This window comes from Lissotriton helveticus, chromosome 4_1 (assembly GCF_964261635.1).
Source record: "Lissotriton helveticus chromosome 4_1, aLisHel1.1, whole genome shotgun sequence".
Classification (NCBI taxonomy): domain Eukaryota; kingdom Metazoa; phylum Chordata; class Amphibia; order Caudata; family Salamandridae; genus Lissotriton; species Lissotriton helveticus.
In genome coordinates, this window is record NC_136063.1 from 62,717,305 (window position 1) to 62,743,928 (window position 26,624).

The 26,624-nt window shown below is 46.4% G+C and overlaps 1 protein-coding gene across 2 annotated transcripts in view; it reads right to left on the minus strand.

Moving 5' to 3' along the window:
- LOC144828316 (uromodulin-like) overlaps positions 1-26,624 on the minus strand; it is a 597,246-nt gene that overhangs the window by 230,240 nt on the left and 340,382 nt on the right. For both annotated transcript variants that reach the window (XM_078686406.1, XM_078686405.1), the window contains exon 5: positions 15,435-15,536. In XM_078686406.1, coding sequence (XP_078542532.1) covers positions 15,435-15,536 — 102 coding nt within the window. The remainder of the gene's footprint in view (positions 1-15,434; positions 15,537-26,624) is intronic.

Sequence of the window (26,624 nt, forward strand, 5' to 3'; positions counted from 1 at the left end):
AAGGGCATTTACTGTAAGCAGTCAGCGCAGCAAGATGAACCTTAATGGAATGGACATTAAGGCCAGACTGCGCCAGATGTAGAAGATATGGAAGGATGACATCTTCCTTACACGTCGTAGGGTCATAGTTCTTGGACTTGCACCAGATGCAAAACCTCTTCCACTTGTAAGCATAGGAAGTCCGAGTGGAAGGTCGCTTAGCCTCCTTCAGTATGTCCATACAATCTTCTGGTAGATTCAAATGGCCATATTGCACTATCTCAGGAGCCAAGCCGCCAAACTCAAAGACGAGAGGTTGGGGTGCAACATCTACCCCCCGAACTTCGTGAGAAGGTCCGGCCTGCACGGCAGCCGTATGTGAGGAAGGAGAGACCGGTGAAGCAGGTCCGTTAACCACCACTGCCTGGGCCATTCCGGGGCAATCAGGATCATCCGCGCCCTGGACTGAGACAGCTTGATGAGCACCGCCGGAATCAGGGGAATGGGTGGAAAAGCGTACAGAAAGCTGTTCGACCAGTTGATCCATAAAGCATTCCCCAGCGTCCCTTGCTGGTAGTACCTGGAGGCGAAGTCTCGGCATTTGCTGTTTTCGGCTGTGGCGAACAGATCTACGTCTGGAGTCCCCCACCTTGCGAAGACTTCTCCTAGTACATCGTCATTTATGACCCATTCGTGGTTTTCCTGAATCAGTCTGCTCAGTGCGTCTGCCTGAACATTCTGCACACCTGGTAGATGGGCAGCCGTTATCGTCAGTCCTCTGGCCAGAAGCCAGTGCCAGATCGCCTGCGCCTCCTGTGACAGGGTGCGCGATCTCGAGACCCCCTGCTTGTTGAGGTAATACATCATGGTCGTATTGTCCGTTTGCACAAGCAGAGAGTTGGTCTGGAAATACGGAAGAAAGGCCTTCAGCGCCAAGTGAACAGCTCTGAGTTCCAGGAAATTGATGTGTTTCGTGGACTCCGTCTGGGACCACGTCCCTTGAATCTGTAGGTCTCCGGAGTGCGCCCCCCAGCCGTGGAGAGACGCATCCGTCACAATAGTCTGTGTGGGAATGTCCTTGAGGAAGGGAACCCCTCTCAGGAGATTCTCCGCTGAACACCACCACTTCAGAGACTGAAGAGCATGCAGAGACAGTCGTATCTTGTCGTCCCAAGATCCTTTCCTCTGATCCCACTGATCCTCCAAGCACTCCTGCAACGGTCTCATGTGCAGTCGTGCGTGCGGCGTGAGGAAGATACAAGAGGCCATCGTTCCCAGTAGAGAAGACACCGTCCTCACTGTTGTAGATGGAGTGGTCATAAGAGCCTGAGCCTTCCGAAGGAGTGATAATCGTCGCTCCTCCAAAGGAGACACGCTTGCTGACAGCGTATTGATGGAGGCTCCCAAGTACTGTATGCACTGGACCGGAGTCGGGACAGACTTGGACATGTTGATATGCAACCCCAGCTTGTTCAAGAGAACGCACGTCTTCTGGAAGTGTGCTTGAGCTTCCGAGAAGGAGGAGGCCTTGATCAACCAATCGTCCAGGTACGGGTAGACAAACACCTTGTTCTTCCTTAGGTGTGCGGCTACCACTGCCATGCACTTCGAGAATGTTCTGGGCGCAGACTTCAGTCCGAATGGCAGTACTGTGTACTGATAATGATTGGTGCCGACTTGGAATCGTAGGAACATCCTGTGTTTGCGTGCAATGGGCACATGGAAGTATGCATCCTGTAGGTCTATGGCACACAGCCAGTCTTCCCGTTGCAGCTGTGGATAAATCTGATGCAACGACAGCATGCGAAACTTTTCCCTGCAAATCCACTTGTTTGCTTGTCGCAAAAACAGAATGGGCCTGAACTCGTTCTTGTCCTTTTTCCGGACCAGGAAGAACCGGGAGTACAGACCTCTTCCTCTTTGAGACAGAGGTACGTCTTCTATCGCCCTTTTCCTTAACAGGATATCGGCCTCCGCCTGGAGCTCGCGCAGCTGAAACTGCGAGCTGACCGGAGGAATAGATGGAGGTGGGCTGGTGAACCGAAGACTGTATCCATTGCAAACAATATTCAGCACCCACTTGTCCTGAGTAATTTTTCTCCACTCTGCCAGAAAAAATCGAACGCTTCCCCCCACCGGAGCGGGTAACGGATGAAGGGGAAGTAACAGCTCAGCGTCGAGACTCGGCCACGCCCTTGTTCGCTGTAGAGGACTGCTGGCCTCCTCTATCCTTCTGGCGCTTCTGGAAGGGCCTTCGGAACTGCTGCTGTTGTTGCTGCTGCTGTCCCAAAGCCTGTCCTCGCCCTCTGCCCTGCGCCCTGAACCGTCTCTGGAACGGGCGGTAGGTTTTCTTGTCCTTGGGCTTCTCCAAGCCCACAGCCATCAAAGTCTCGGCCTCCGCCTTCATGTGGGCCATCTCATCATCTGCGTGTTTCCCGAACAGGGTCTCCCCCGAGAAGGGCAGATTAGCCACTCACTGCTGGGCCTCCGGTTTGAGTGACGTGAGCCTAAGCCAGGCATGGCGTCGCTGGTTGATCCCATGACAATACCCATGGGCCGCCAAAAGAGAGGCATCAGCAGCCGCGCTGATGACCTGGTTCGAGACCAGCATCCCTTCCTTCTGGATCTCCAGGAAATCCTCCCTCCGAACTCGTGGAAGGAGATCCGCAAACTGTTGGAGGGATTCCCACAGGGCCCGATCATAACGCCCTAGCAGAGCCGCATCGCAGGCGGCCTTCATGGACGTAGAGGCTGTCCCACAGGCCTTCCTGCCATTTGAGTCGATCCATCAGCTCTCCTTATCCGGAGGCACGGTAGAGGACGGGGAGGTAGAATGTTGTTTTCTGGCTGCCGTCACTATAACGGAGTCCGGCACCGGGTCAATCCTCAGAAAAGCCGGGTTGGAATCTGGAGACCTGTACTTCTTAAGAAGGCGGGACGGAGCGGCTTTCGTCGCTGCAGGCGTAAGAAACAGCTCCTCCGCTGGCTCTACCAATCCTGGCACGAGCGGTAGTAGAGGGCGAGACAAATGCTTCTTGTAAAGTGTCTCAAAAATCACGGACGTCGTAGGTGTTGGAGCCGTCACCGTGATTCCCAATTTTGCTGCACCCCTCAAGAGAACATCCTGGAAGGTGCTGATGTCATCCACAGGAGACACCCTCGTCCCCGGGGAGTCTGACAAGGTCGGGGAGAAGGACCTGGTTCTGGAAGAGTCCGTGCGGGACCGTGATCCGCGCCTCCTGTGGTGCCGTCTTGACCTCGTAGAGGACCTGTGACGAATGCGCGACCTCCCTCTCCGTCCAGGGTGGGATCGCGGCTTCCTAGGCTCCGGTCGCCCTGCCGGTTCCACCGGGGCGGGAGACTTTGGCTTGGATGGAGCCCTTGGCCGAGGGGTCCCTTTAGGAGGAGTCGGGAACCATGGTAACGAGCCGGTCCTCGGGGGTATTGGAGGAGGTTTGTCCACAGGCAACTGGGGTTGCGGTTGAGGCTGAGGATATGGAAGTGGAGGCAGGGTAGGATCCGGAGGCGGAAGTCCTCTCGGTAACGGAGGAGGAGGAGTAACCGTCTTTGGCCTAGGAGGGGTATACACAACAGAGTACACCGAGCCCCGTGAACCACCCTCTCTACTAGGCTGGGACCTTGGAAAGTCTTCTACAGGCACTTGACGCTTGCCAGATTGACTCCTGGCGCCAGAACTCCTTCCGTGCCTCCTCGGCGTTGAAGAACGGCGACCAGACGGCGAGCGTCGGACCCTCGACGGCGAGCTGCGCCTCCTCGACGGCGAGCGCCGATCCCTCGACGTCGGATGCCTTCACCTCGACGGTGACCTTCTGCGTCTCGACGGAGACCTTCTACGCCTCGACGGCGATCTTCGCCTCGACGTCGAGGATCCGCTCGACTACGATATTCTCCTCTTCGCCGACGGCGAACGGCGGTGTCGCCTCGACGGCGAGCGCCAACGCCGGGCCTCTCGACATCGAAAACTCAACGTCGACTCCGACGAAGACGACGATGAAATCGTCACTGGAGACTTCGACGGTGGTCTGTTCAGATCCCTCGACGTCGAACATCGACGTCGCTTCGACCCAGAGCCCTGGGGAGACGGGGAACAGACTGTAGTCATCCCTCTCGACGTCGTAGTCGGTGCAACCGACCCCGACGGAGAATGGTGACACTTGCTGGTCTTCCTGCCCCTGGGGAGCCCCTCAGAGGCCTCAGCACGGGCAGAGGAAGCCCCTCCAGACCCACCTTGCGCCTTCAGTCTTCTTTCCTCAAGTCCCTGAAGCCTGATCTTCTTTCTGTCCTTCAGGGTTCTGGCAGAGAAGCCTTGACAAATCTCACACTCCTCTGGGACGTGGGAAGAGGGAAGGCAGAGGATACACACCTCATGGGGATCTGATTTGGCCTTCTTCCTGGAGCACTCCGGGCATTTGTCAAATAATGCAGGCATATTTGACATAAAAAGAGTGCTGAAAGCAAGAAGAAAAGCATCAAAGTACTTAGAAAGTACTAAACTTGACAAAAAAGTGAAAAATCACCAAATAAACCCTTGAAAAGGGAGAGCTCAATGCTCCAGGGTCCTGCTTGCAGGAACCGGAAAAAAGAACTGAAAGTAAATGGGACCTGCAGTGCATTCTGGGATACTGTGAAGTTCTGGAAAGTTCTCTTAAAGGCACAGTATCCTGTTCTGAGCCACATAATGGCAGCCTATGGGGCTTGTCTGTCCAGGTCTTCCTCTCTATCATTCCAGAGGGTGTTTGCTGCTAAAGCAAGGGAAATCTGGACAGGCTTTGCTGTTTTGTGGATTTTTGGTGGAATTTCTAGTTGAAGTACTGGACAGTGTAGCCTGTGAATAGGCTGCATTATCTGTCTTTAATTCTCTCTTAAGTGTCTTTGCAGTTCTGCATTTTTCGACACCTTAAGAGATTATTTTTGATTGCTCCGGGGTCCACGCACATGGGCGGGACTATTCACTAGATTATGACTATACACAGAGATCCCCTACTACAGAAGTTTATCTCTCTTGCTTAGTTCCTTTATACATTTCTGTGACTCCTCAATTACCTTAGCTATGTCAATAGCTTCCTTGAGTGATGGGTTTTTAGCAGCCCAAAGTCTCTCTTGTATCTTCCTGTCTCGACATTGTACTATGAGTTATTCATGAATCAATTCTTCACACATTGTCCCAAAGCAGCACCTCACTGACAATTCACGTAACCTGGCTACAAAATTGTCAATACTCTCACCTTCAGACTGAGGTTGAGTGTAACATTTGTACCTTACCATGACTAAATTCACTTCTTTTGCAAACCTTGTTTCCAACCTCTTGATAGCCTCTTTGTATTCATTATCCATAGGCTGACCGTTAGGGCCCATGGCTACAGGAAGATACTTAAAAACATGCTGACCCTCACTCCCCAAAGCACTCAGTAGTAAAGCCTTCTTTCTTGCGGATGAAAAATTAGCTCCATGAAGAGCTTTACTATAATTTTCTAGCATTTCTAACCAATCTTCCCACATGATAGTAGGAGTACCAGGTGAAGGAAAAAACAGAGGTGGCATAATAACATTCAAATGAGGATCACACATGACTAAAGAGGTCCAATAAAGTGTGATATATATAGAAAAAATGTACACAACATTTCCATTCACAGTTTCGTAGAAATGATTCACAATACATAATCAAAAACGCAATGGTCAACATTTAACAGTCTTTTCCTGTCATTATAACAAAACAACTTCTATGGTGTTGCAGGTTCTTCTAAAGAGAGAACAGGGGGTGCACATATATTCCCATGGTAGTTATTCCATTTACTCCATATGTCAATCCATTATTGGCGGCACCCTCTTGAGACATAAACAAACTTCTCACGCAACATACACCAGTCCAAATCTGCTTTCCAGCCTTCGACCATGGGCCCAGCCAGGTTCCTTTTTGCGACCATTAGCCCCAACGTCACCCAAGGGTGGTCTTTTCTACCTAAATCTGTGGATGGAGATCAAGAGACACCTCTTGATCTCCATCCCAACCACAAGCCCGAGGACCTCCCCGAGGCAGTCGTGCAGCCCCCTCCAGTACCGCTGTATATGCTCACACTCCCTCAGAATATGGATAAATGTGCCCTCTTGCCAACACTGTCGCCTGCACATGCCCTCATCCCCTCTATCCATACTGACAAGCTGAGTCCCCGTAACGTAAAATCTATGTAGGATCTTCAGTTGCACCAGACATAACCTAGATGATATAGCCATTTCCCTTGGAGAGGCCACTTCCTCATCATCGAGTTCCAAACCATCATTTCCCCAGCGGTTACGAAGCACCTGGAGGGGGTCTAGTGTGTTGTTTACCAGTTTCTTGTACGTCAGGGATACCGCCTTAGTTGGTAAGGACCCGTCTAGCAATCTGTCCTCTAACGGTGAAGCATCCAGAGGGGATGTTCCCCATGTCAGATTAGTTGTCAATGCATGCCGAAAATATTCTGAATGAGCTAGGTCGTATTCTTGTTGCAAAGTGGCAAAGGAGATCACATCTCCTTTTTCCATAGGTCTCCAATTTTAGTATTCCCGATTAGGTCCCCTTTACCGAATCCCTCCGAACGTCTCAGGGTCCCAGTTCTTCTGAGTCCCACAAATAGGTCACCATCGTAAGCTTATGGTTACCCCCTAGAGTCCCATTTACCACATGCCACACCTGCACTAAATGCCTGGTTGGCCCCGTGAGGGGAACACTCCTGGGCTTGGAGTAAAGGGAAACGTTATAATTGTCATGGGGGGCGTGGCTACCAGCCGACAATGGTAGACGTGAGCTGAGCCTGCTCCGTCTAAAGCCCTGAAAATAAGCTAATTATCCTGCACAAACTGCTGCTAAAACCCCCACAAACACACCCGCACGCAGAGTAGAGGACCCGGGCAGAGAACAGTGGCGACTGCGAACTCCGACCGCAACGGAAAACGACTCCCGGCGTCCCGAGGCGAGAGGCCTACCATCTAGTCGGAAGCAGCGGCCCACAGTGGAGAGTAAGGCCGGACGCTGCTGACTTCCGGGCGGCATCACCTAACATCCGGGTACCGCTCGGGATGCGGAAAGAACCAAGTGATTGCCGTGGACGCTAAGCGGGATTAAGGGTGTCTCCCGCCACTCGCAAACCACAGATTCACAAAAATGGAACAGAGAGGGAAGATCACCCGCCTCGCGGAGCGCGTCTTAACGCGTCCAGGGGCAGGTAACGGAGAACGGGAGAGTGGCACGGAGCGCGCCCGCTGCCGGGGGTGCCGGGACTGAAGGAGAGCCACCCGGACAGCCACATTATACCTGAAGGTTGCTGCCGGAGAGCCCCGGGTCCCAGCATAAGGTGCAACGTTCCCCTGCAGCCCTGCAACAGGCGTCCGCCATCTTGTGCGCTGGATATTGGGATCAGGAGCGAGATCGTCAGTGGACCGGAGCCCTGGGACGCTGAGAGCAGAACGGCCCTTGCTCAGCTGAGGAATCACAGTCGCAAGTGTCTTCTATGATTATAACTGGGGCTCATTGTCTGCTACCTCAGAGGAAGGCATACCTGTGGAGCCCATAACTCAGGGGCAGATACCGGACGTACGCCATCACAGTTCGGAAACCTTGATGCAATATACAAGAGTGGAGGGGGGCATCACAGAGTACTGCAGAGACACGACAACGTGGGGGTGCCCAGGGCTTCTGCAGAAGGACCCACCAGGGACACAACAGTGAGGAGCAATATGGTGCGAAATAAAAAACGCCAGCCGGACGCAATGGGGCACGCCACATTACGCTCAGCCAGCTCCGAGGACCCGTCGGCATCCTCCAATAATGAAGCGATCCCACCAACGGGCATGGAATCGTAAGAGGCAAAGTTAGATCTGATCCTGACCGAAATCAGGGCCTCGAGAGAAGCACTGGAGGCCCGAATGGATACGATGTCCACTGGATTGTCCCTGTTGAAGGCCGATCACAAAAAACTCTCAGACAAGGTCACGGAATATAAGCTAGCATTGGATGATCTGATCCCACAGTCGACGGAACACTCTACGAAAATAGAGGCACTAGAACGCCAGATGAAAGGCTTACGGGACAGAGTGGATGATGCGGAGGGACGCTCGCGCCGCAACCATGTACGCATTCTTGGCGTTCCGGCACGACGTGAGGGTGCTAATCCGACGCAGTTTGTGGAAGACTGGATAAAGACGGTTGTGGCCCTGGAGGACCTCACCCCGCTGTTTAGTGTGGAGCGCGCACACAGGGTACCCCCAAGGCCACCAAAACCAGGGCCCCCCCCCATGTCCACTGATAGCTCGTCTCTTACACTATAAAGACGGGGACGCAGTCCTGAGAGCGGCGAGGGAGAAGGCCCCGATATGATACGAAAATAGAACAGTGTCGATATATCCAGACACCCCGGCATTTCAGAAAGCAATGTCCTCCTTTCTGGGCGTGAAAGGCACCCTGCGGGAACGAAACCTGAAATATGCCCTGTTCTTTCCGGCACGCCTCAAAGTCATACATGAGCACAAGTCCTACTTTTTCGACACCCCGGAAGAGGCATCGGAATGGATTGAAGTGGCGCTCTCACCAGGCTTGTCGCAGGATCCTATGGAAAATGCAATGGAAGTGGAAGCGGCTGACAATATGGATACAAGACCAGCCCCAGGGGACCCAATGGACAAAGCGGCTGACATGTCTGGAGCCTGTGCGCCAACTGGAGGGGAAGGCATGATGGAGATGGCACCACTGACGATGGATGCTCTGGTGGCCCATGATGCCAGAAACAGGGCAGAAACGAACAGCAAAGGCAGCTCACGCACAATGGCTTCGTAATCTGACACTAGCCTGCAGTTATTTCCACGAATCACGGCGCAGATGGCAAATGACTTTTGATAAGCTGGCTCAGAGACGCAGGGTGGTAATGTATGCATATGCCTTAAAGAATTTTGGAAAGGGGTGTATAGCATGGGTTCTGTTCAGCTAACAGGGCGAACAATGGAGAGATTTTGATAACAGACTCTGGGACAGGAAGAAGGGCCACCCCCACAGGCAAAAGGCAAAATGGAATTGTGTTTTTACCCCTGTTGGGTTCTGTTGTTTGGTCCTAGACAGTTAGAAGGAAGGGACCTTACAGTTGGGAAGTTAAGCACCAGATAACACACATACAGTATCGCACATCGACATATGGGCTGACAATGATGGCGAGATCACAAGAAACAAATGAACACCGTTATGGCAACAACTAACACATATAAACTCTGCACGTGGAATGTGAGAGGCATGGGTTCGGTACATAAAAGGCACAGGATATTGGCTCAACTACACAGGCGTCAGGTAGTAATAGCGTGCCTACAAGAAACACACTTAAATGGAGCGGAAGGCGCCAAGATGGCTAGAAAATGGAAGGGACAGCTTTATGCCACCGAGTACTCGGCATTCTCCCGTGGGGCGGCTATTTGGGTTAAAAACACAGTCCCATTTAAAAAACTCGAGCACCGAATAGACAGAGAGGGGAGATACGTGTTCGTTAGGGGGTTGCTGGACGGCTCTATAGTGGTATTAGGCTGTATCTAAGCCCCCAATACAGAGCAGTCGAAATTCTTTGACACCATTAGTGGGGTGCTTTCAGAATGGTCGGAGCATGTTTGGATAATTGGTGGAGACTGTAATGCGGTGTTGGATCTGTGTCTTGACAAGTCCCACCCCCCCCTTGAATGCAGCAGAGAGCAAGAAACAAGCGGAAGCGTTGGCCCGCGAAGACGCTGTCGGATCATAACTCGTGGAGCTGTCGATACAATGGGGGAAGCTCCCTACTCCGATTCCAACCTGGCGATTATCCCCTGAATTGTTGGAAGACCCCGTCTTTAGGGCGACAGTGTCAGACTCCATTGCAAAATACTTTGTTGAGAACAAAAACACAACTGGTTCCAGACAAATAGAATGGGACGCCTTTAAGGTGACCATACGTGGGGTGGCGATGGGTACAAAAGTGGGCATTAAGCACTCATTGTTAGGGAAGCTCAAGGAAGTAGAGGCTAGCCTAGCTATGCTTGAAAATGAGGCAGCGGGCACGGCAGTCTCACGCAACTTCAAGAGGCACACATACAACATGCGGAACTACTGGAGGAACTCCACGTAATAGACTACAGAGAATACACATGCAGGCAACATATGCAGGCAGATAGATCTGGTCCATTATTGGCCCGACTAGTGCGCAACGCCCCACAGGCCACTCCAATAGTAGAAGTGAGAGACAGGATGGGGACGGTAGTCCAAACACAACTAGCCATCAACAGCACGTTCAAAGACTACTACGCTGAGTTGTATAGCTCGCATGCACCACTAACGGACGCGGCCTTGGAGTCATTCCTGACAGACGTAACCATTCCACGACTCTCGGCCGCACATCAGAAAAAGTTGGCGACCAATATAACTCTGGCCGAAATTAGGCAAGCCATAAAGGCGCTGCCAAAGAACAAAACACCAGGGACTGATGGCCTGCCGGCCGAGTTCTACATGACATACATTGACATGCTGGCCCCACACTTACACACTCTGTACAACATATCGAGGGAATCCCGCACTTTACCACCTACTACACTACAGGCGCTAATAGTATCCCTACTAAAACCCGGCAGGAATGCCCTGCACCTGGAAAATTACAGGCCCGTGTCCTTGTTAAACACGGACTACAAGATCCTTAGCAAGATCTTGGTATCCCGATTGTCCCAGTATATACCGACACTCATACATCCAGATCAATGTGGTTTTGTGCCGGGTAGAAGTACTACAATGAACCTTCGGAGGTTGAGTCAGTTACTGGCACTAGAGGATACTAGAAATAATAATGAGGGATGCATCTCTCTGGATCTAAAGCAGGCATTCGATTCTCTGAGGTGGGATTATATGTTTGCGATCCGGGGCAAGTTTGGCATCCCACAAGAATACATCGAATGGGTAACGCTGCTATATCTTCACCCCACAGCACAGATCGCCTAATGTTGAGAAGGCACTGTTGCGCAAAGAGGCCTACCTAATACTTCGCTTTGACACCATCAATACCGGCCTCCACTCAATTAGTGAAATCACCAGGCTTTAAGAATGGTTCATAGCTACTCAAACTTCAGGTCCCACAATGCACCATTTTGGGAGACCAATACATCCCACCCGTGATTGGTTAAGAAAACAGCGGGCCTCTTAGAGAGGCCGGTGGAACTGAATCCGATTCACTTCACGTGATGGAATGAGGAAGTAGAACACGCTGCCAAATTGAAAGGTACGTGTAGACATTTCGACTGAATAAGGAAATGTGAGCCAGCGGTAACGCTGTAACATACAGCGCCTGTGTCTCGGTAGCAGAGTATCAGGCTTCATATTATTTATTAACTAGACAGCGCCACAGTTTTTATAAATCCATTCTCATAATCTGGCTGTGAAAGTGCCGCCGCGCCGTTTGTAAACAATCTAGCGCGCGCCTTTTGTCACAATGATTTAAAGCCGAGGCAAGTGTTCGGCTTTCAACAAACGATAAGCCCTTCACAAGCTCATTGAAAGACTGCATTTCAAATAACCAGCGCCTGTGTTTCTTTAGATAGGATCACAGAACCCGATGGCAGCCTAAAAGGGGAACCGGCACACACCGGTACCTTCAGGAAACGAAGACGTTCTTGAGGTTTCTGCGAGCTGTCTACACCCACAACTTTGGATGACTATGAAGAAATTCAGTAAGTGACTTTAGGCCCCTGCACATAACATCTTGGAGCCAGGTTGAATCGATTACCAATAAGTGAGTAATCCGCTCATTTTGTTTTCAGTGATTTATGTGAAAAACGAGTGGCACAACTTCAAAACAGGAAATAGCAGAAAACAGCAGGCTCTCCCCTTACCTTAGATCCAGGTATGAGAAAATTGGTATTTTTCCTATCTGTACTTCAATTTGCAAAAACTGCACATAATCAGTACCTGATGTGAAAACACGTGTGTTTTTTTAGAAAGGCGCACAGACTCGACAAATCCATGAAAAGTTTTTTGGATGAACTGAACTTACCTCAAGTCCCCAGAGGTATGTTTCATTTTTAAAGTTGTACATAGGAGAAGGATGGAGCAGGTTGAGGGGAGCAATTTATAACGAGTGTCCACAATTTGTTTATGTCTTTACCATCAGGTTTAAGAAACGGGGGAAAGAATTCATTTGGCCCTGAAGAGAGTTTGTGAAGAAACCTCCCAAACTCGAAACGCGTAGGCGAACAGGATCAAGTCCTAAGTCTTGAAATATAGATAAAACGTTTAGGAATTTGAAGCCTACTAACACTTCCACCGAGAGGTTGTTGTGTTTTCAGCAGACTCATTGGAAGTCTGCTTGTCGGTCAAATATTGTTCTTTGTGATTAAGTGCTCATTATGATGTTATTGAAAAATACTTTGACATTTTTCCCTTTTGTATGATATGGTATCACTTTTTTGTACATTATCTATTAGTTATATGTCTCTACACTGTATATGTATTTTGATTTAAGTTTTTTTGTCGTAAAGATTATGCATCACATATTTTTGATTGAAGCTTTTTGTTGTAAAGATTAGGCATCACGACATTTATGGTCAGTACGTGAAAGGCAATGGTATTTCTCTTGACTTAAATAATATTCATTAAAAGTTGCTTTTTTTACAAAATTGATGAATAAAACGGCGCAACTAATCGCCAAGATAAACATAGTAATTTTTGTTTATCCTTTTCATCCGAAATTGTATGGTGCGAAATGTTATGAAGTGTGGGTTCCTTCCTCTTTTTTATAAAGTATTCGGGCCCTTACCCCACTTCTGTCCACATGGGCCAAACTCTTTTTTGAAAGACATATCTTCACCCCACGGCACGCGTCCGAACTAACAAGTGTATCTCCACACAAATTGACATAATGAAAGGCACGCTGCAAGGGTGCCCATTATCGCCGTTGCTGTTCATACTCGCTCTGGAACCATTAATAATTAAAGTGCGAACGCTAGCACACACGAAAGGGATACAGAGACACTCCATACCCCATATAATATCGGCCTATGCCGACGATATCATCTTATACATTAAGGATATGACGGTCGGATTGGATCCACTCCCGGCAATATTCCATGAATTCAGGACCATATCAGGGCTACTGATTAATGAATCGAAGTCTTATGGTTACGGCTTCAACACTCCATTAGAAACCACACATATTAGGTTTGATCCGCACTGTTTGCAGGTGGCACCCACAACTTTCAAATACTTAGGAATACAGGTATACAGAAATGCCTGGGACCTTTTGGATGGTAACCTGGGCAGGGCAATCTCCACGCTCAAGACGCAAATACAATTCTGGAACACACTACCCCTGTCGATAGCTGGGAAGGTGGCAATTACAAAGATAGTGGTCTTGCCCAGGATGATATATTTCTTTACTAATCTGCCCCTCATGGTTCCGATGCCCTTTCTCAAGTCCCTGAACACGTTGTTAACAGAATTGATATGGGGTGCGGGCAGGCGCCGTATCAGCCTGGCTAAGTTGCAGTTACCCACGGACAGGGGCGGCATGGGGGTGCCAGACCTAACCGCCTACGGTTACGCTTGTCAACTCCAGTGGCTGGCCTACTGGCTAGCGGGGCATAACCTACATGAAATAGGCATGACTGAGATGGACAGGAACAAAGGCACTATACACCGACTGCTGTTGCCAAACACTAGAGTACCTGCTGCAGCGCCATACCTCCTGACCCTAGCTATCAAGTGCTGGAAAAAAGCAGTCAAGTACAATAATGCGGCGACGTTTTATGCACCCACTATACCCCTACTGGGTCTACCACTGGGAGACGGTATCCTGACGGAACAAAAACTCCGGATGTGGCAGAAAGCAGGGGTCCTGCAAGTAGGGGACTTTTTCGTGGAGAACGCTATCATGACACATGCAGACTTTGTACATTTGCATCAGGCCCCTGACACGTTATTTCTGCTCCACGCGCAGGTTACACGCTACATAACCTCGACATGGACACGGGATGGGTCAGAACCGCCCACGAACTCGCTCCTTACTAGGCAATATCTAATGGGGACCGGCGGCCACCTGACGAGGTGGTTAACGGCTGGCATCAGAGGAGACAGGGCAATCACACTGCAACCCACTCGGGCACGATGGGAGGGTGATATAGGCCATGTACTCAGAGATAAGGACTGGGAAAAGATACTTAAGTTTCCTAAAAAAGTGTCTCACAATCCAAAATTCAAATTCACCCAATTAATGGTAGTGCACAGGGCATATCTCACTCCCCATAAACTGCATGCCATGCTCCCAGATACAGCCAATACATGTCCCAGGTGCAGAGCGGACGATGCAGGACTGCTACACATGTTATGGGATTGCCCCAAGTTAGGCTGTTACTGGACAACAGTCCAAAAAACTCTAGCTGAGGTTGCTCCGGATAGACCTTACACATCGCCACTTTACAGCTTGCTAGGTTTAGGCCACAGGGAAAAAAAGAGGAGCGCAGCCTCCCGCTTCGCTGATCTGGCACTACTCCTAGGGAAAAGGTTAATAACGATGCGATGGAAATCGCCCAGACCTCCGGATGCGGAAGGCTGGCACAGCGAGGTGGTGCGATGGGGTAGAGCAGAAGGGATGGAACTGCGAAGGGAAGAACGCAGAGGCTTATGGAAAATGCACATCTCGCTGGAATGGGATGCTATGCTAGCAGAATTTGAGGCTTGTGCTGACTCACTTCTCGATTAATGATGTAGAATGCGGGTTCACACGCAAGAAACTACATGTTTTATTTAGGATATAAGCAATGTGTTAGTCGAAGGGACCAGTGGGGCGGCGTGTCAAAGTACGACACACGATTTAAGAGGAGGACACACGTGAGCAGAGAGGAGAGATGTTAACGGGAAAAATACAATACACAGATGTATAGATGTGTTGGAATTTGCCAAAGAAGTACGGAGATGTGAGATCTGAAAAGTGCTAAGAGTGCAGGGTGGGGGGGGGGGGTTACGAATAAGTGGGAGTAATACAAAAGAAAATTGAATGACAAGATGATAATTGTACAGTCGGAAACACAATGTAGAATGTACGGTATAGTAACTGTGAAATGAACACATGGCTGTACTAATTATTGATGCAATAAAGACATTTTCACAAAAAAAAAGTTATAATTGTCATCTGTGTTTATTGTTTTGTTTCTCCATCTGCCCTTTGTCCATCTCTGGCACAGCTATATCTACTTACAAAAATGCTGCTTTCTGTTCGGGTTATAGAAATGCATGTGTGGATTGTATTTTAGGTCTGGATAGAGTGAAACAGTTGTGCTGCCTTACTCAATTGTGGTTATGTAGTTTCATGTGACTGCGGAGAGTGATAATATAATGCAGTTCTCACTATAGGAATGCACCCACTCTGAGGCTGTGTTTGCTTCAATACATAAGCACCTTACATACTTACTTGCATTTAGGTATTTATTTTTTTGACACTTGCACTCGGCGTACCCTGCAATGTTCTTGCACAGCTCGTTATCAGCACACGCAGGGTTACACTGCGGCACACCTGGAATAATACAAAACAACAGATCAGAAACTTTGAAGAGAGTCTATGAATATTATGGCACCTTAATGACAATGCTGGCAAACACACCAAGACTGTGCCTAGGTTCTCTGTTAATACTTTATTGTTTGATTACTTAAAACCATCACAATGTAAACGCGTTCAGTTCATTCGTGAAAAAGACAACTCAATAAAAATTACAAAACTGTGTTATTCTTTTAATTCGCTAAAACAATATAAGCCGTTAAAATTCAGCTAAAAGTCAGATTCAGATCGGTAATGGTTAACAGTCAAAGGTTCTGTTGTGGGACCTGTAGACAAAATGCCGCTCTGCTGAAGTAAGAGAGAATCAGCAGCTCTAGTATCTTGCAACAGTTTTGACACTTTACTGACTAATTCGGTGAAGCCAATGTTCAGCTTCGTGCTGTCCGGGTATAAGGCAGCTATTAGGCATGATCGAACTTCTAACCTAATCCATTCTTCTCGCAATAGAGATCGTCTGTCTGTAAGTATTGTGGGACATACACAGACTATGTGTTCAATGTATTCAGAGTAGTACCTGCACATCCTGCATTTAATACTATTGACTATTGTCGGAACTATGCCATTTGGGAAGGTTCTTCAAAAAAGACAATCCTCCCATCCTCCGTGCTAAAAACTTGTGCTTCCAGTTAAGTGCAAATGTGCTTGCTAAGTAGGGAGACTCACGCCTGGTTTAAATGTGGAAATCACTGCCCATGCCTGCTTCGTCTTTGACAATATTGCCCTGTCAGAATGATAGGGACTCAGCTCTTCTTTATGAGCGCCTTTAGCGCCGGCTGTGAGGGATTTGTTTCCCAGAATTCCTTAACTCCCAGTAATTGTAGGCTGGAATGCCAATGATGTCGCTATTTCTGGCTAGTAGGGCTTTCGATATTTCCTTCCAAAGTCTGGCCTCCAAGGAGCCTTCGCGGGCGTGACGCAATCTGTTGCAAACCTTTATAAACGTGCCAGCCTCTACGCCATGGTGGTCTACTAGGCCTAGTTTGAGAAGGACTTGGGCTGGCGAAGCGGATTTTGGCAGTCGGAATGCACGTTTATGAATTTTGATTGTTAGATTGTTCAATAAAGTGCTTGTTGAGTCCCTCATGATCTCGTGCCCATATGACAGATAATGAGTTATCTTCGCCTTCATCACTTTCAGCATAGGGGTGAGTCTTGGGCCAAGTAGCGGTTTTGACAGTTTCGCAGCGGCGGCCTCTAGTGACAACCCTTTGGCCTTTAATGCTTCTTTCTGCTCGACGAATGAGCATCTAGTATCAAGAAAGATTCCCAAGTATTTGTAGTGGGGTGTTGATTCAAGCTTAGCATTGTTAAAATACCACCCTCCGCGTGACCTCTTATGATTCCCAAAGGAAATTGTTTTTGTTTTCAGCAAGTTCAACTCGAGGGAGTTTCTTGTTGTGTAGGGGAGCAATTCAACGAGTAACCTCGGCCTAGGCCTGCTTTTATTTGGCTTAGCAACACCAAATCATCAGCATACAGCAGTTTGCTGATGTGGGTTCTGTCTAGTTGAGTGGGGTGACAGTTAACGCTATCAAGTTTTGAGGATAAATCCGATATGAACAAGTTAAAAAGGAGTGGGGCCAACACACAGTCTTGTTTGACACCACTATTGATTCCGATCTTCCTAGAGACGTGGGAGCCTTCAACCTGCTTAATTCTAATCCATGTTTTCGAGTGCAGTTGGACTATAGCATGTAGAAGGGCTGGTGGTATGCCCCAGGACTCTAGTTTTTGCCACAGCAGGGTCCAAGGCACCCGGTCGAAGGCTGCCTTAAAATCAACCAAGCAGCAATGTATTTGGGTTTGTTGGACTGCTGCTTTCTCTATCAAGACGGGGTCCAGTAGACTAACCATAGCTCAACTTCTGATTTAAACAAGGCCTGGGTAAGACCATTTGGCCCTGGGGCTCCTTCGGCCCTAGCTTTCTCTATTGAGGGTGAGATCTTGTTTTTTAGATCGTCTGGTGTCAATATAGTCTCTGACAGTGATTCGTTGTTTTCCACATAGCTCTCGTTTGTTGGTTCGTCTATTGCGTTAATAGCTAAAGGACTGAGGCAAGGTCGGCTTGAGCTCTTAACTTCTGGAGATGGTATCACTGCATTGGCTAATCCGAGGGGATAAGGTGGTCGTCCTTTTTAGTATGATCTCTGAAATGAGATGATAAAAACTGGATCCATTCCTCTGCGCTGATTTTTGCTCTGCTGTGGTCGAGGTTGCCTTGTAAGCCCCTATTTACGAGTGACCAGAATTGTTTTGCATGGGGTTCTTGCTTTCGTAGATAAATTTCATTCAGAATTGATCCGAGGCGACTTGTTTTTCCCTATCGTGGACTTGAAAGCTGCTTGGGCTTGCTTGTAATTGTTGAATTTGGTTTCCTTGACAAGCGAAGGGCTCGGTTTCTGTGCTCCTTTAATTTTTTTGTAGCTGGGGAGATGCGAAATTGAAATACCTGTGGTTGTGTACACCTCTTGGTTGAAATTTCATCAAATAATTGTTTTATGAAGTTAGCCCAACTACTGCTAGCAGAGGAATCTGTGTCTGGTGGTAAGTGTAATAAAGCTCTGCATTTTTCCATCCAGGGGAGGGCCGAGCCCTCTGACCATTTCAGTCGCTTTAGGTTCTCAGTATGATAGCCTGAATGGGTATGGGCAAGTTCCTGATGTCGTGGGATGTTAGCGGATAATGTTATAATTTTTGGCCGATGGTCGCTCTCACCTTGTGGTGCGATGTGATAACTCTCAATTAGAGGGAGTGCTTCCCTACACCCTAAGGAAAAATCCAAAAAGGAGTGGGTTCGGCCATCTGATCGTTTCCAGGGAGGAGGAATGTCCGTGGAAAAGCTTTCCCAAAAAAGCATGCATATACATTATTAGTAAACATAGTTTATTGAAGACAGATACCAATTCAGTTAGTTATCCATCCTAGGGAGGTTTGATAATTAAATCACAGGGTTTCAAATCCGTACAGCGGGGTTGCAAGTTTACAACTTTGCAACCACTCATGTAACCAACCTCTGAACGCTCGTTGAAGAAAATATGCCTTTACCTTTTGCTTGAGTTGCATTTCTGTCTTTTATAATTCCATGTATAGAAATTGAATTTTACATGGGTAAATGTCCAGTGGCTTCTCAGTGCCATATACCTGCAAATAACTGGTATTCCCGGAACTTGACATGTAGGCTTGGTTAACAGGGGAGAACTAGTAGGTCTGGGGTGGGGCAAGAAGGTTGGTGGGAGGTTTATCTAAGGAGAGGCAGATAGGATAAGTCATGTATTAATTCACTGTTTAGCGTAGTTCTGTAAAACAATGTGAGGACATTAGTATTGTTTGAAAGGTCACGACGGGCCACAGATTCAAGCAAGAGTCTGCTATTGATTGTGTCCTGAGCCTCTCTGGCTACATTTGTCGTCTCCTTTCTGATTCCTATCCCACTCGATGCCAAGCTCCTGTGGGCCCCGCCTTGTTCTCTAATGCTATTCACAATCACACCCCCCTGCTATTAGCAGATCTTCCAGCGGCGCAGGGCTGGCCTTATGCGCCTTATGAACACTGCAGTATCACTTTCACTGCCGCCTTTCTTGTCCCTGTACTTTTGCGGTGGAGTGAGACAATCTGATAGTCTGGCCTGCTGATGAGTGACTGGATCATAGCTGCCAAGGTTTCAGACTACTATGTGTGACATGTTCATAATTTCAGTGCCAATATGGGTGATATTTCAACGACTATGAGTGACACTTTTTCGTGATCAAAATCAAGCAACGGAGACGAGGAAACATATAAATTATCAGAAATTGCACCCATTGGGGCACTGAGAAAATTCAAGAAGATTTTAAAACTGCTGCAAAGCACCAGAAATGTAAGGGCACTTAGATGGGAATATGTGAAGCACTCTGCTTCTAAGCACCTCATGCTACTGACCCCCAGGACCTCCAGCCCTCTCCAAGTCCTGGGGCACTCCTTCTGCCCTATCCTGCCACTCGCACTCCTAAGAGAACACCCAGGCCACAGGCAGAGAGAGCAGGTGCAGTCTGTGCTACTGGTGTAAATGTGCGAAGTGCTCTGCTTCTAAGCACCTCATGGCACTGACCCCTGGCATCTTCAGCCCATCCTGAGTTCTGAGGAGCTCCCTTTATCCTATTATGCCTCTCACACTGCTAAGGGGACACCGAGGCTGCAGGCACTCAAAACGAACTCATGTAGGGTCATGCTACATGTGTGAACGTGTGTGCCGCTCTGCCTCTTAAAACATACCACTGCTAACCTGGACCTCTAGCCCTCCTTGGGTTGTGTGGCGCTCTCTCTGTCTTACTGTGCCTTAAGCACGTGACAGATGAGCGGCCTACATTTAAAATTAAGAGTCCGTGAACACAGCTGACTAGTGGACACCGTCACACACAGGCACCGATATTGCTTTGGCAAGAAGTAGCGCTAAGCAACTGAGGCATACATGTCACTGACAGCCAACAGCATTATTTACACTAGATAGTTTCATAAATATATTCTCTTCTGCACTGTGGTGTTGCCTCGAATGCCCAGTATTATCTTTTTTTCTAATGTCAAAGGCTCCAGTAAAGCTTCTGTTATGTGTGTGTGTGCTGTATATGTGTAAAGTTGCATTCCTTTAGTGTTTGTGGATGAGTGTTAAATGTGTATAGCGTTTTTCCTTATGAACAAAATGGCGTCTAGTATGTCCTGTAATGCTAATTATGTTGTTTGGCGATGCGGTTTATTTTTTCCTTGCTGTGTGTGTACTTTTCAATGGACGTATGCTACAGCCAATGAAATTGCAGCGTTGTATTACGTAGCGTAACAATTAGTGCGCGTCAAATATTCAGATTGTAACTGCGGAGTTCGAGGAAGAAGTGTCGACTTAGCTGTGCGTCTGATCGGTAAGTGTTTTTTTAACATCGGTATTAATTTCCTGGTATGTATGTGTTTATGTATTATTAGAACATTGGAATGTTGGGAGCTCCATTGAAAACAATGGAGTGCTCTGGGCTTATAATGGCTGGTATAAGCCTGGAGCTCCAACATTCCAATGTTTCTTTGTTCACAGCTCTGGCTTTGAACAAAGGCTTCAGGGAACCTGAGGGGATTCCAATCCCCTCGCGCTCCCTGAAGGCTTTGTTCTTTTTGTTAGAACATTCTGTCCTCTAGTGACAGAATGTTCTAATAGCCTTATAGCCCTTCGTAGATGGGCTATACCGCTATTAAAGTCCCTCTCCCTTGTTAAAGGCCCTCGCCTTCGGCTTGGGGCCTTTAACGGTGGAGAGGGCCTTTAATAGCCGGTATAGCCCTTTACGGCGGGCTATAAGGCTATAATAGTAGTGTTCTTTTATGCGGGCCAATTTTAACTGTACACTTTTTTTACTTTCCGATATTTGGATACATGGCATAATTACTCACATAATAATTCGTATTTTGCTTTATTGTGTGCTATATATTTTAATCTAATACTTGTATGTAAAATTTACTTACATCCGTAATTTGTATGCATGCAAGTTTTTCTTTCGACACTAAAGCACACTGTAATAATGTCAATGCTCTTTCTATGCATGGCTAATAGTTATAAGAGCTATGCAAAAGCGTTGATGCAAGCGCAAAAAATGCAAATGTAATTGTACTTTTACTAATATTGCTATGTGAAACTCATAATATGTGCTTTGTAACTTTCTGTGCAGTTTATGGGTATTTATAGTAATAATTGCATAAAGCAGTTACTTTTTTCTGCTTTAGCTTGGTGGCAAGTACATGTTTTTACCAATCCTTGTAAATATGTATAGTATGCAACTATTAACAAAGCTTCTAGCATAATGGCTTGCATGCATATGTACTTCATTGTTGCATCCTATATTCAAACGTAGTTATACAAATAGCAATGTATTGGATTGGCAATGGCATTTAACGGGCTGTTATAATGATAGCAGTTTGCTTTGCTTTCGCGGCACGTGTACCTTTGAATAATTTCAGTAAACATGTTTTTTATGTAATTAGCAATTATTGTAAAGTTGCGCTTTTAAAAATGTGTAAACATGTTTTTATGCAATTAGCAACTATTGTAAAGTTGCGTTAAGCTTACAATTATATGTTGTAAGCGCTATATAGATCTTTCTGCTTAACTTTAGCGGCAAGTATATTTTTTTGCAAACCCTCATAAATATGCATAATATGCAACTATTATCAAATCTTGTACTATAATCTCTTAATGCATGTGTTCTTATTTGTTATATTTTAAATTTCAACGCAATTATACAAACACCAAAATAAAAGCTACGTGCTGCAGCACGCTCTATATATGGTCGTATAAGTGTATTAGTAATGGCGTTGAAAGCATTCTTATAACGCTAGCACTCTGCTTTGCTTACGTGGCAGCTGTACCTTTTGGAAATGTCTGTAAATATGTATCCTATGTAATTAGCAACAATTGACAAACGCTATAACTTTATTTGTTCGTATGATTTCGACATGTATTTTATTACATATTTTTATGCAATGCAAAATACAGCGAAATAGAAGTAGGGCAGCACACTGCGCTAGGCATATAGTTTAGCTCTTTTAGTTAGCTTACTAGCTACATTTTATTTTAATTACGAGAAACTGGCATTTGTACTTATTACAATGGCACTTATACCTGCACAAATAGTATACGTGGGGAGAAGTATGCAGCTGGCGTGTATGTAACATGCAATAATGCTTGTGATTGCGTGTACATGTAGAATTAATGCTATAGACGTTTTCAAAATGTTGGAGAAGTTATGTACAGGTGTGCGACACGTACTAATAAATGCTTGTGACCGCGTGCGCCTGTTTTGTGTAAAACACCTTTTAGAATAGTTGACAAGTTGTGTGGCATATGCACGACACGTATTAATTAATACTTGCAACTTTGCGCGTGCCATTATGTGGCATGATTGTGGTACATATTAATTAATACTTGTGACTCTGCGCGCGTGTATTTTGTGTAAAGCACCTTTCAGAATGTCTGAGAAGTTGTATGGTATGAAGTTGTGTGCTATGTGCACAAAACGTACTAATTAATACTTGTAACTTTGCGCGTGCTGTTATATAGAATGAATGCGAAACATACTAATTAATGCTTGTGACTGCGCGTGCCTGTTTTTTGTAAAGCACCTTTCTACAATGTTTGTAAAGCTGTATGGTAGGAAGTTGTATGGTATGTGCACAACACGTACAAATTAATGCTTGCAACTTTGTGCGCCATTATGTGGCATGTGTGCGGCACGTATTAATTAATGCTTGTTACCTTTGAGAAGTTGTATATGATAAGTTGTGTGGTGGCTATGTACAAGACGTATTAATTAATACGTGCGAGTTTGCGCGCGTTCTTATGTAGCATGTGCGCGACACGCACTAATAAACGCTTGTGACTGTGCGCGTGCCTGTATTGGGTTAACCACCTTTAACGCTTGTGACTGTGCGTGTGCCTGTATTGTGTAAAGCACCTTTCAGAATGTTCGAGAAGTTGTATGGCATGTGTGCGACACGTACTAATTAATACTTGCAAGTCTGCACGCGTTTGTAGTTGCTGTCATGCCCCCTCTACTTGTTTGTTCTCACATGTAATGTGCTTTTTGTGTCTTTGTGTCATGCTTGTGAAAAAAAAGCGAGTGAGATACTAACAGTGCAGGTTAAGCCACGTGCATACGAAGTACTAAATGAGACACTGGCTGCTCCTTAAGCATAAAAAGTACTAAAATGCTTACCTTTGGGAGAAGGTAAAGTTGTATATGATAAGTTGTGTGGTGGCTATGTACAAGACGTATTAATTAATACTTGCGAGTTTGCGCGCGTTCTTATGTAGCATGTGCGCGACACGTACTAATAAACGCTTGTGACTGTGCGCGTGCCTGTTTTGGGTTAAGCACCTTTAACGCTTGTGACTGTGCGTGTGCCTGTATTGTGTAAAGCACCTTTCAGAATGTTCGAGAAGTTGTATGGCATGTGTGCGACACGTACTAATCAATACTTGCAAGTCTGCACGCGTTTGTAGTTGCTGTCATGCCCCCTCTACTTGTTTGTTCTCACATGTAATGTGCTTTTTCTGTCTTTGTGTCATGCTTGTGAAAAAAAGCGAGTGAGATACTAACAGTGCAGGTTAAGCCGCGTGCATGCGAAGTACTAAATGAGACACTGGCTGCTCCTTAAGCATAAGTACTAAAATGCTTACCTTTGGGGGAAGGTACATGCAGATGCGAATAGCTGATGTTTCAGATTACAGCATTATAAAAAGTAGTTAATTTTTAACATTTACTGCAATGTACCCCCAAAAAATGCAAGTGCAATAGTATTACTGAATGCAGTACGTGTGCATGCAAAGAGGTGAGTGAGTTACTAACACTGCAAAGGAGCATGTGTGCATGAAAAGAAGAGGCAAGTGAGCCTGTATTACCTGCTCGTGTCTGTGTTACCTGCTTGTGTCTGTGTTACCTGCTTGTGCCTCAGTTCGCTGACAGTACTTCCGTTCCCTGCTTCTGCATGTATTTTCTGCTTGTGTCTCTCATCCGGGCCTGTTCCTCTGTCCCTTGCTTGTGCATGTGTACACTGCTTGTGTGTGTGTATCCTGCTTGTGGGTATGTACCCTGTTTCTGCATCTGTTCTCTGCATGTACCCCTATTCTTTATGCTTGTATTTCTGCCCTGTGCCTGGGTGTAAGTTTTTGTGTTGTGCTTGTGATCTAGTTTTTGCGCTGCTCTCTTGTTACTGGGCCCTCATTAAAAGGTGTAAATTTAAAGCCTGGGCCTTCATTAAAAGGCGTACATTTAAAGCATTTACTACCAACATACCCTTGGCTTCCTAGTACGTAGTGAAGTACACAGATGCATCTATTTCTATACTACTTAACTGATGTATTAAACCATTCTAAAAAGCTATTGTTTACTATTCCGTACCCCAAAAAAGCAACACACTGTACTTGAAAAATAGGCTATGTTGTACATAGTGAAGCCTCTAAATAAAGCACGTGAATGTGACTTGCCCGCCTGGCACGCAGTAAGAAATACAGTAATCGCCTGAGACGTTGACTAAAAAACCAAAACAGCATTACTTAACTAACGTATTAAAGCATTGTAAAAATCCGCACACATTAAAGCACGTCGATATAGAGCATTTTGGCTAACATAATGGGCTGCCATGCTGAACAAAAAAAAAAATGCTACGTTGTAAATATGAAAGCATGTAAATGCCATTCACAGCAATCATTACCTTGGGCACGCTGCCCACTCCTATCTCTGTTCTCTGCTTCTATTTGCAATCGCCTGACACGCTGGCCCAAAAAGCGAAGCTGAAAAAAGCTAAGCTGTAAATATTAAAGCACGTAAACATGTAGCATTTTACTGCAAACAATCGCCTGACACGCTGTTGACATTTAATATGGCCAGCAAGACCCCTCTTGATCTTAAACACACGCAGCTTTTACAACACAGCTACACAAAAGTAAGCAAAACCTAATTGCAGCCTGCTAAATGAGCGCGTGTCTATATGCATGTGGGCGAGGGAGTCACAAAGCCAGAGTAAGAAGGAAACTGAAAGTAAAAGAAACTGAAACTTAGACACTCACAGTTCACTGTGTCTGTAACCGCGCATTGCAAGGAAATTGCAGCCTGCTCAATGGAGCGCGCGTTCTTGTGCCCGTGGCCCGCTCAAATCGCCTCCTTGGAGAGAAAATGCGCGCGGCCAGGTGCTGTCTCATGGAAAGCAGACTCGCTAACAATAGGTCTCTGGCGAGACAGCGCTTCGCGCTGTAAACGCCACGAGACCTAAAAAGGAGCCAATGTTGCTCTAGGTGCATGAGCCTGATTATTTTCTAGAATCAATGGGTAGCGGGGGGCTCTGGGCATTGTTATTATTATGCCCCAGTTTGTAAATTGATCAGGGTTAGACTGAACCAGTTCTCGAATAGCTGGGGACGCTAGTGTTATTTGGGTTGCTTCTCCTGCTTGGGATCCTGGGATTAGAATAAATTCAATGGCAATTATATCTTTCGATTGCAAGGTGCTTAAGTCCGGAGATGATTTCAAGAGCCTTAGAATGTTCCCTCGATTGAGGATATCATGAGGGCCTCGGGAAACGTATTCTGGGGTTTGCAGCAGTTTGGTGCCTGGGCTGTTAAGTGCTTGAATAGGTACCTCATCAGTGCTTAACGGCTTTATTTGCTTTAGACTTTCTTGAGATACCAGCTTTGTTGTGCCTGCTACGGGCGATGGAAGAGACAGTTCTCGGTGGTGGGTGGTTAAAGGAAGAACAAAAGTTCTTTTACTCATGACTGTCAGTTGTTGATTATGAAACAACAACCGGGTGCCAATACTGCCAAATACTTTGCTTACCGTTCTATACTGAAGAAAAGAATTAAACTGTTCCCTCAAAAGCACTGTTCATTTGAATCAATCCATTTATTTCAAGTTAATAAAAAATCACATTATTTATATCAGACAATTTTTTGTTTTTCAAAAAGGGTCTCACCTTAAGTCTACAGAAAAGAGAAAGGAAGAAAATGTAAGTGTCCTACTTGACCAAAATTATGTTATATTTAAATAGCGCATTTTCACACTCATTCGTTCATTCGTCCACAATCATACTCCTATGTACAATCTTTTAGCATCATGGGAAAAGTGTGTTGGGAAGAAAAGGAAAATGAAAAAGGGGAAGGTCTCAACAAATTGGTGAAGTGTTTAAACAAACAGTTACAATGAAATCATATTCACAAAAAACTAATTACGATTTACATTTTCACAGTAGGCCATCTAACGTATTACAACCAGTTCATCACAAAAAAAATTCTAGATCAACACCGATTGGCCTAACACTATGATGGTCGACGCGTTTCGAGTTCCTAGTGTAAGGAACTCTCTTCAGGACCGCTGATGCTTCTGAAAAATAAGCAAAAAGACTCTGTCTTATTTAATGGACTAATGAATTCATGTCTGCACCTATACTAGGTCGGCGGCAAAGAATCTCTTACCTCTGCTAAAGCTCCTTTATAAGTTTACTTCCAAAGTGGCATTCTTTCACTAGAAAGTGATCTAAAGA